General features: G+C 39.1%; 1 protein-coding gene across 4 annotated transcripts in view; it reads left to right on the top strand.

Moving 5' to 3' along the window:
* The first annotated feature begins 732 nt into the window (after positions 1 to 732).
* cacna1eb (calcium channel, voltage-dependent, R type, alpha 1E subunit b) overlaps positions 733 to 10246 on the top strand; it is a 64103-nt gene continuing 54589 nt past the window's right edge. For 2 of the 4 annotated variants that reach the window (XM_081598338.1, XM_008434231.3), the window contains exons 1-2: positions 733 to 1030; positions 3870 to 4315. In XM_081598338.1, coding sequence (XP_081454464.1) covers positions 3909 to 4315 — 407 coding nt within the window. In that variant the 5' untranslated portion in view covers positions 733 to 1030; positions 3870 to 3908. The remainder of the gene's footprint in view (positions 1031 to 3869; positions 4316 to 10246) is intronic. The other 2 variants (XM_081598340.1, XM_081598339.1) reach the window with 1 other exon arrangement.

The following is a 10246-nucleotide window of genomic DNA, read 5'->3' as shown; positions in this document are numbered from 1 at the left end:
TAAACACTGCTTGTAATTAGAGTTAACTATTTTCAGTTTTTTTAAAAAAATGATCTTTTTACCCATTAAAAGTTTAAGTATACTGAAAACATTGAAACATTTAATGAACCAGTAAACTGTTGGTTTGTTTCATGGGGAAAACTATGACCAATGACCCGATCAGGAACAAGGTCTTGTTTACAACTCAGCAGTTATTTGTCATTAAAAATGATTCATCAAATGGTGAGAAGACGGCGTAGTGAGTCATTACTAGTTTCATAAATACAATTTATTATTTAATAAGCTTCTTCTCTGTGCTCTTTTAGCACATTTTGAAACCACAGCAAAGGATTTAAATAAGAATGTATAATTTGTTTCTTTTAGTCAATCAGACTTCATCTGGGCCCCGGAAAGTTACTTAACATCTAATACGTCAACATTTGTTTGGGTGTGTGTGCGTTGTTATTTTTGATTTGCTGTTGTGAGATAAAATGCAAAATAAGCAGCAACTTGTCTTTTTTTCTTGGGAGGGGGGGGGGTCAGCGGAGTGGAAAGAGTGTGGCTTTAGCTCACCATCTAGTGGTACATATCAGAGTTATTTGTACCCACGTTGCTGCTCCACATAGACACCTGTTGCATTTTCTCCATCAACCCCCCCCCCCATCCCCATTATTATCCCTCCCTCAACCAGTGATCTGAGAATAACCACTAAACTCTCCTAGTGAAGTTTTGGAGCCACATCCCTTCGCGTCGTAATCCGCACACCAAGTGACTCATAACACGGGCAGCCGGTTTGCGCGAAGATGGTCGGGATTATTTCCTCGCCTCACGTCTTGTCTCCACGCGTGTTTACGCTCATGTGTGCCACACGGCTCTGGCTCCCAGCCACCCGGCGGTATTTATAGCCATACAGCGGCGACCAGCAGCACTCAAGGAGAAACCTTCCTCTGAGCATCAAACTTGTACGGATTGAGTGACAGATAGACAGTAGGAGGGAGGGGGCATGGATTTAGGATCCAGCTCAGGATGAAGGAGCGCACCGCGCCTCAAGGTAAGCCGATCAGATCCATTGATCAGTGTATAGATTCACTGATATATATATTTGAATGTTTCCCTATTTGTCGCAGGTAGTGCTTCAATCCTCCAGTGTGCATTTTAGCAATCTATTTCCATACTTCTGAGTGCTGCTTTGTCTCTCCCTCCTCCACTCTCCTGCGCGTCAAACACTTAACTCCACAGGAATAAAGAAGCGGCAGCCTAATTAACAATACCCGTTAACTGGCTAGTTAATGCATTTCCAAGGCGGTTGTCGACGTGCGGCTGACGTGAACAAATTGGAGGAAGGGGGCGCCTGTTGTTTTAATGGGCACTAATTGAAGGAGATCACAGCCTGGGAGCTGAAATTTGAATAAATAAATAAAAATAAACAAGAACTCCTCCACAAAGGTGTTTCAAATTTAACAGATAATAAAAAAAAAAATAAAGAAATCTTACAACCATGTAAAAACTGAGTGGTTTTACTCTTTGACTAAGTCTGTCAGATGTGAGGGATCCACCCTTCCTCTTGTATAGTTGATAGCCTGTTGATATAAGCAGCCTTGACCTTTAATTGCCCCTCATCCGTGGCTCCATAGCAGACTGATAAAACCACCTACAGCACCATCTTTTGTGCTACCGCCAAAGACAGCCCACTGCCGAGCCGCACAAAGGTGCCATCTGACTGCCCTTCTAAATGTGTGTGCTGACCTTGCAGCCTCTGCCAGCTTTCATAGAGGCGCTTCTCCGGTGTTGGAGGGCAGAGCTCAGCTCAGGCTGTGTCCAGTTCATGTCTGAGGAGCCCCTGCTGCTGATGATGAGTGAGTCATCGAGCGCTTTTCTGCTCCGGCTCCTCCACACTCAGTCATCTTCCTTTCAGCTTCCAGCGGCCTTGTTCCGTCTGGCTCCTGACCGACCGGCTCTGTGCAAACTTGCTGTTTTTCAGCCTTTTGACACTCCATCTGACCCCCTCGCAATTTCTCCGTCTCAGTAGGAAATAAACTTTGCAGGCAGCAGAAAAAAAGAGGAAAAAAATTCTGTTTTTCTTTTTTTTTCTTTTTGTGTATTTTATGGCTAAAAAATACAAAACTCAAACCCAACTGTCAGCTGTTGATCCCAGGGCAAGCAACTCCTGTTTTCTGAGAATGACAAGAACTATGAAGATTCATGAACTCCGTTTTGGTCGAATGTGTTTAAGCAATAGAAAACTTGTTCAGGGTGCAACAAACTACGTTTTGTTTGAAAGCAATATTGTCTTTCTGAGCAAAGAGTCACACATCTTGCCAGTCATTTCAGCAAGTGTAATTGTAATTTTATATAAATATATTGTACATAATGTAAACTATTATAGGCATCCATTTGTTTTCTTTTTAGCGATTTCAATGGCTGTGGCTTACAGTTGAGAGTCTCAGAAAATTAGAATACTACATTGGACAAATCAAAAATGGATGTTTTGAGAGCACATAAATCAGGCTACTGAAAAGTATGTACATTTCTATGTACTTTATTCTCCTCTTGCGTGAATTACTGCATCAACACAGTTTTTATTGGTGTACAAAATTTAATATAAGATCAGCATATTATTGACTTTAGAGAAGAAAAAAAATCTTCTAGGTTTACAAAAACATATTCCAGTTGTTGATCAGTCTTATGGTAAACCAAATCACAATATAATCCCTACAGTGCTACCTGTAATAATCCTCCCTTTATCTCATCTTTAAAGAGCCAGTCCTTGAATGAGGACAGAGCTGATCTTAAAGAGACAGAAGTAAAAACAAAGCGTCTGCAGTGTTTAAAGAGTGGAGTGGAGTCAGCATCACTTTGTAGCCAGAAATGTTTATTTTTTTTACTTTAAAGCATTAATGTAATGCGCACCCAAAAGGTTATGGTTTTATCATGAGCTGCCCGACAAAAAACTAAACAAAAAAAAAGGTAATTTTTAAAAACTTTTTCATTAAATACTATAAATCTAAACTCTCCCTCCATCTTTACTCTATAAACCCACCAGCCAAAAACATTCACTTTGAATAATTTTATCTGCTTGACAAAAATCAAGACATGTGCTTTGATGCGTAAATGGGAATAATGTAAATGCTTTATTTTCAGTTGGATTCAGCTGCAAACAAAGGAATTGTTGTATGTTGCGATTAGAAGAGTCAGAATCAGTCAAACCTGGAGTCTGCAGGTCAGACCTAAAAGATAAAACCCTAATCTCTAACTAGAATGTGTTAGAAACCACATAGCGTTACATAAAAAATATTCTGAATGAATCACCCAGTCTGATATTCAGACTATTCTTATCTGCCTAAAGGAAGAAAAAAAAAAGTAAAAACTCTACTGCAATATCAGCAGGAAAATAAGTCTCAACAGCTAAATGAAGAAGTTGGCATGTGCACAACAACAGTACATCGTTATAGTGTCTAACACATCCAAGTCACATTAGATAATTAGAGCTAAATACAGTGGAGTAGAAGCTACTCATCCATCAATCATTAGCTGCTATTTGAGAACAATTACAGCATTTCCACTCAATAAAATAATATGGATCTCTGAACTCAAAAGAAAAAACTAAAATCTACACAGAATGTTCATGAATCTGTTTGAAAAGTTAATTAAAAACACAGATAACAGGTTGTGGTGTGGACCAAAAGACAAAAGTTGTGATTCTCTGAGCTTCACTTGGACCTCAATTTATTGCAGTCTCTTTACAGGTTGCTGAAACATTTGAGTCTGGACCAAAATTGAAAGAGTCCCCCTCCCCACCCCCCCACCCCTCTGGCTTGTCAGTGTTTCTCTAATTAGTACTGCCATCTCACACTCGTCATCTTCTGCTTCTCTTTTCTTCCCATTTGTAGAATTATGGTGAATCTGCCAAACTCCTGATCCCTGCAGATATGCTCACCAGTTCCGACCAGTCCCTCTCCCTTTCCTTCACACCAACTCTCCGCTCTCCATCGCACCGTGGACACAGTCACGTCCAGTCCTCCCTGTCTCTGCCGGAGCCTGAGGACTGGAGGAGGCCCATCCCGTCTGCTCGTCCTGGCCTGGCTCAGGGGGCTCGCTCCTGCTCCCTGCAGGTCCCCTACAGCGGCCCTGAGAACATCGGCTTGCCCCCTCGTGCAGCCAGTTTCGATGTGCCCTACAATCAGGATGACGGCTCGTCCGATCAGGGCTCGGGGTCCCTCAGCCCTCACGCCGCACTGCGGCGGCGCGGGGGTCTTGTGGAGCAGAAGGACATCATTATGGCCCACCAGGCTCACAAAATACAGAGCACACCACAAGCCCGCAGGAAGGAGTGGGAGTAAGTATAAAAGAGCTTCCAATTCAAAGGATTCCTTTTAAACTGTGCATGTAAAGATGATAAATCTGCAAGGAGTACGATGAAAGCCTCAGCGAAAGAAAAACAAAATCACAAGGATAATACATGGTTTTTCGTATTAACCTGTAAATTACAGCCTTGTGGAGACGGATTTGGTCAAAAACGTGATCTGAGACTTGTCAACAAAAAGCTTCTTTATGGCAGCCCAGTTCCATGTTTCTAAAAAGACCTAAATGTGAGCAGGCATGAATAATAAAAGGACTGCTGAGCTGGAAATACAATGTAAGCCATGCAGTACTGACAGTAATAATTACATCTGCAACTCCTGCTACGGCGTGTCTGTCTGTCATCAAAATAGTTAGAAGATGTGACACGCCACAGCCTCCAGCAGATACTTAATACACCAAGACATTTCCATGTTTACTAAAACCGGGGCGATTAATTGGTTATTTTATGACTAAATTACTCAGACAGCAATTTTAAATATGCTTTTATCTAATAGTTTTGGGTCTACGAGTATCTTTTTTTTTCTGCTGCAGCACAAAATAGTAAGAGAAAAGTGAAGCATGTCGAGTGTTGGTAGAGAACAAAACTGGATGCAATCAACTAGACAGAAGCTCAAATTTAAATGAATAATAATATTGCTTCTTGTGCCTGAAGAAAAGTCATTTTCCTACAAAACTATATTTATTTAATCAGCCAGCTTTCTTCTTTGCTTCTAGTAATAATAACATTCACATGACAATTAAGATTATGAATTTTTAATATTATAATTAATGAAAATACTCTTAGGAAAACTAGTGATTCAGTTGATTCCACTGTGTGTGGAATGAAGTTCATTATTACATATGAACTTTATGTAAATAATTGTTACACAAAAGGCATGAAATTGTTTAAATTGTCTTGTTACGATCCGGCGATTGCTGGGAAAGTTTAAATATCTTGCTAGACTGTAAATTCTGTGGTTTTAATGAAATGAAAGTGAAATAGTACACGAGTGTTGGATTGTGGTGCACAGAATTACAATTAAACTTAGAGCTTAACAATAATAATAATAATAATAATAATAATAATAATAATAATAATAATAATAATAATAATAATAATAATAATAATAATAATAATAATACATAACATACATTTTAACTTAATTTTATCTAATGTAGTTATCTGTACGTATATGAGATGCAGCTAGCAGGTTTTTGTTTTAGGTTCAGTGCACTTTTTGAATGTATCTTAAACTTATTATTTGCAATGAGGCCACACTCATGGCGCAAATTTGCAGACACGTTTATTTAACTGGTACATCCAAGATTTTACGTTCCTCCCGGGACGATCTCATACTCACACCGCACTTTTAACTGTCTTTTGTAGATGTGCTCAAATTAACCGATGCATTCACAAACCACTATGCTTTTAATGTTTTTTTGTTCAGAAACACCCACAAAATATTTATCCTGGAGCTTTAAGACATCTCAACATATTATTTAAGACCATGCAAATAGTCAACCATTTTATTTTATTTTGTTGCAGCTTTTCATTTCACACCCTTCTTAGCGCCATCTTGATATCGGAGTGACTTGTATTTATTCAGACTTTTGAAAGCATTTTTACACTTGGCATTTTGTCACATTTCAACCACTAATTTCAACATAGTTTATTGCGATTGTGTGAAATTGAGATAGACCAACACAAGGTTGTCTATATTTGTGAATTTATAGATAATGAATGTGTTTTGCTCAGAAAGTTTTGCAAGTATAATTCTTAAATGTGAGATGTGCATTGGCAGTCAGCTTCCCTGACCCGACCCAGGACTTTGAAGAACACTGCTGTTGTTACATCTGCAGGTCTTTTGGGGCATGCCTCTGCCAGCTTTACACATATAGACTGATATTTGCCCATTTTTCTTCGGAAAATAGCACAAACTCAGTCAAATTGGATGAAGAACGTTTTTGCACACGTTTCTTTGAAGGTCTTGCCACAGATTCCTTACTGGATTTAGATTAGACTTAATACATGGATTTACTGTGGTCTAAACCAGTCTGTGTATTTTTGGTTGTATGTTAAGAGGCATTGGCCTTTTGGAAGCTGATTCTAACATTTTGGTCTCTTATGTCTGAAGCACATTCTTCCTAATATTGTATATTCCCCTTAATATGATTTAAAATCTACAAATGTGTCTTGTTTTAGCCTCCTTTTTGGACCACGCATCCTTTTAATTTTTTAGTATTTATACTACTTTGTGTTGGTTTTTCACATAAAATCCAAATGAAAGAGTCTAAGGGGAGTTAATACTTTTGTCAGGCACTGTACATTCACAAATAGGTTAGATCTGATCATCTGCAATCTTGTGACTTTGCAATAAATGCACCAGTTGTCTTAAGTTTTCTCATTTTAACCACAATCCATCCCACATTTTAGAGTTGATTCAGGAATATTTTTCCATGCAATGTGCTTCAACAAGCATTGCATTTGTCATATTTGCTGGCATCATGCTAAAATTCAAGAGACTTTGTCTCTCGTTCTTTAAATAAAACAAGACACCCACTCACACACAATTGGCATATCACAGGGAACTGGCTCCAATTTCATCTGAAAAATAACCAGTAATATGACAGCAACATCCAGATTGTTAACGCTGAACCCTTTTTTACCTTTGAAAATAAATGACTCAAAATTACTATTTTTTTCTTCTTGCTACCTTAAACGCGTTTTTAAACATTTCCCATTCGTATTCCTAAACGTGCAAGTGGCAGCTGCATTTGAAATATTTTCCACATCGTATTTTGAGAAGTAGTGTGTATGTCTGAACTTGCTTCAGTTATTAATATAATTTTTGTTTTGTTGTAAAATCAGTTCTAACCACTTTTTTTTTTTGCTGCGGTTTGTCTGGTCAGATATCTTATAGTGTAATTAATGGTGGAGCTCTTCATGCTTACCTGTGAACCTCTGAACTCTGGAGCGGTTTGATCGTCTACCTCTCACCACTTGAACGTGAAGAGGTGCTGTATCAGTGCAATCTCCAGTCAACCAACATAACAACCCCTTCCTCCCTTCTCCTTCTTCTTCTGCTTTCTATTTACTGAGCTCCTCTCTATTTCCACTTTATTACTGTACACTATTTTTAGGCCTGTGTCCTTCACAAGCTACAACACATATAAAGATAAAATGTGTCAAAATAGACGATTAATGTAATTTTTGGGGGGGAGATCTATAAATGTATTGTGGTTATTTGTCCATTAGGGGATGCTAGGGAATCAAAGTAGAGCTGATGTGTGAGGAAGTAAGCAGTAGAGTTTCTGAATGCTGGTGAGCTTCGCCTCAGAATGTTAAAAGGCTATTAACACTCTTTAATGGGTAATATGACATGTTTGTAGAGCCGACGATTGAATGTGTGAGATTTTTTATTTTTTCTCCCTCTCACAGGCCTTTTAATTGAGATTTCTCCACATTATTCCAACATTCTGACCCAAATTTAGGTGTTACTAAACAAATTTGGACTCTCGTTAAGAAATGTGTGACTGGTTATGTAAATATGCGACATAGACCGGCACGGCTTTGCGCCAATCTGCGGCGATATAAGGAGCCATTATTAGACGAATCAAACTGACATAACTCAGAAGAGAGAGTGTCTGTTGCTAGGGAACAGAGAGAAAAATAAAATGCTAAAACCACTCCAGTCAATGTTGGGTGAAAGCCTGTCTGCAATTATATAAATGCCCTTCAGAGCTCTGGCACAAAGTGCCATTAACGTTTCAGCTCTCGATTCATGTCACCTGCAGCCAAACTTCCTCAGCCTTCCCCTCTCTGCATGCATGATGTTGAAGATGTGACTCTTTGCTGCTTATTTGACCAAAAAATGTAAAACTGTACGCCTATTTCAGCTGTGGGAGCAGACTTAAGCTTTCTCAAAGTTTGGTAAGGCCCCGGCAAATTTATTAAAGCTTTTGTGCTCGCTTAACGGCGCTATTTTTGTACTTCTCTGAGTAGGCTGCAAACAAAAGCCAAACAGTCTTAAAGCAGGCTGCACCTGGTCATCTGCATACTGTTGTTTGGAGCATCAGTGTGGCGATGGTGCTGTGCACAAGTCTGTCAGCTTCCTCCCCGCAAGATGTCCAGTGACCCCGATTGGGAGGTGTGCTCGTGTTTGTGTGTTGGGTGAAGCAGATTTCTGTAGGATGAGGTTGCTCTATTGTGCAACATGGCTTTTGTTGGCAGAAATGAAAAGAAAGAAGCAGGAATTCGAGAGAGCTATGTAGCTATGGAAACAACAGCAAAAGAGAGAGCTGGAGACACGAGCGCGGGGAGAGATATGTGCTTTTGGCAGAGATGGACAAATATTTCTGTAAGGCAAACACGAGATGTTTTTTTTTTTTTTTTTTTAATGAGGGCTTACAAAAAATATTCACACCCATATTCTATATTTTGTCACTTTACAGCCATAACATTTACGTGTTATATTGGGATTTTTCTTTGTTTGATAGACCTGCACAAATTATGGCTTAACTGCCACGTGGAAGGGAATTCTTTTTTCATATATATTTTTTAGGAATAGTTCACATTCATACATCCTGTCTCCCTGAGCCACAGAGCCATGTTTCCCTAGTCTTTTCCAGTTTTGCACATGTTGAAACTTCATAACACAGATTAAACACATACAGGTTGGACAGAGGGGCGTCTTTGTGCATCACGTTGTCTGTTGCAGCCTTTAAAATATTTTGTTTTAGGATTTTTCTCCACCTATTATGTCTGCATTGTTCCTGCAGAAGAAAAATGTCTCCTTAGCATGAGCCCGCCACCACCATGTTTTTGCAGTGGAGATGGTGTATTCAAAACAATGTGCTGTGCTGGTTTTCTACTTCACATGTTGCTTTGAATTTTAGTAAAATAGTTCAGTTTTGATCTCTTTAGGCCAGAGAGTCTTCTTTAAGTCTCGTGTCTTTTTTTCAAAAAGTGGCTCTTTCCTGCTGCTGTTTCATAATGGCCAGATTTGCGGAATGCATGACTAATAGCTGTTCTGTCAACATGTTCTTTTGCCTAACCTATGTATTTCTGCAGCCCAGCCAAAGTTACCGTGAGCTTCCTGGAATATTTTTTGATCAATATCCTCATTGCTCTACTTGTCAAATTAGGTCTTTGATGATATTTTCTTAGGTTTGCTGTTCTCATAAGTGGCTATAAAACTCAGGTTGTTGTGTTGTAACCGGATACAAACTTCTGCACAGCAATATGCCTGACCTGTCTTTTGTTTTCTTTTTGTTGTTTGTTCTCTGATTTTTTAATAAACATGCCAATTAGTCTTTTTTTTTTACAGAACTAATGCATTCTAAATTTGTAGATTAACGCTTTTAATAGTGTGAATACATTTGCAAGGGACTGTAAAATTTACCAAGTAGAAATGGTCGTCAATCAGGATTTTATTTGCTTGTGTATTTTAGATCTTGCATGAAGTGACACTTCTTCAACCTGGTTCCGGTACAGTAAAGAGCAGGCAAACAGAAGTCTTTTCTGAAACTTATTCATAGATCTTGTTCAGTCTTTTCTCCTTCCACAATCTCAACTTGTTTGCCAAGTGAGATTTTTGTCACTTTTCCTTTCCCCTTGTTTTCACCGTCCCTTGCTGCCTGTCTGCACTGTAGGACCCATCAATCAGCTGTTAACCTGAAAAATTGAGCTAGGATTTCAAGGTGACTAATGCCGTCATTGATTATCATCATCAAAAGAAAAAAACCCAAAAAAACAAAAAAAACGTCAGCATCAGTTGAATAATCTGTCTGTAGGGGCTGAAGTGGTCATCTTCAGTAAAACGCTGGGGGGAGCAGATGGAGTGAGAGCGCCCAGTCGCCTAATGAGGTCTCACTTGTAGCAGGGAGTGAAAAAGACCCTGCTTTCTTCTGCTTCCCCTCAAAAAAA

The sequence above is a fragment of the Poecilia reticulata genome, chromosome 17 (assembly GCF_904066995.2).
Source record: "Poecilia reticulata chromosome 17, P_reticulata-male-v2, whole genome shotgun sequence".
Taxonomy (NCBI): domain Eukaryota; kingdom Metazoa; phylum Chordata; class Actinopteri; order Cyprinodontiformes; family Poeciliidae; genus Poecilia; species Poecilia reticulata.
This window is presented reverse-complemented; position numbering and strand designations above follow the sequence as displayed.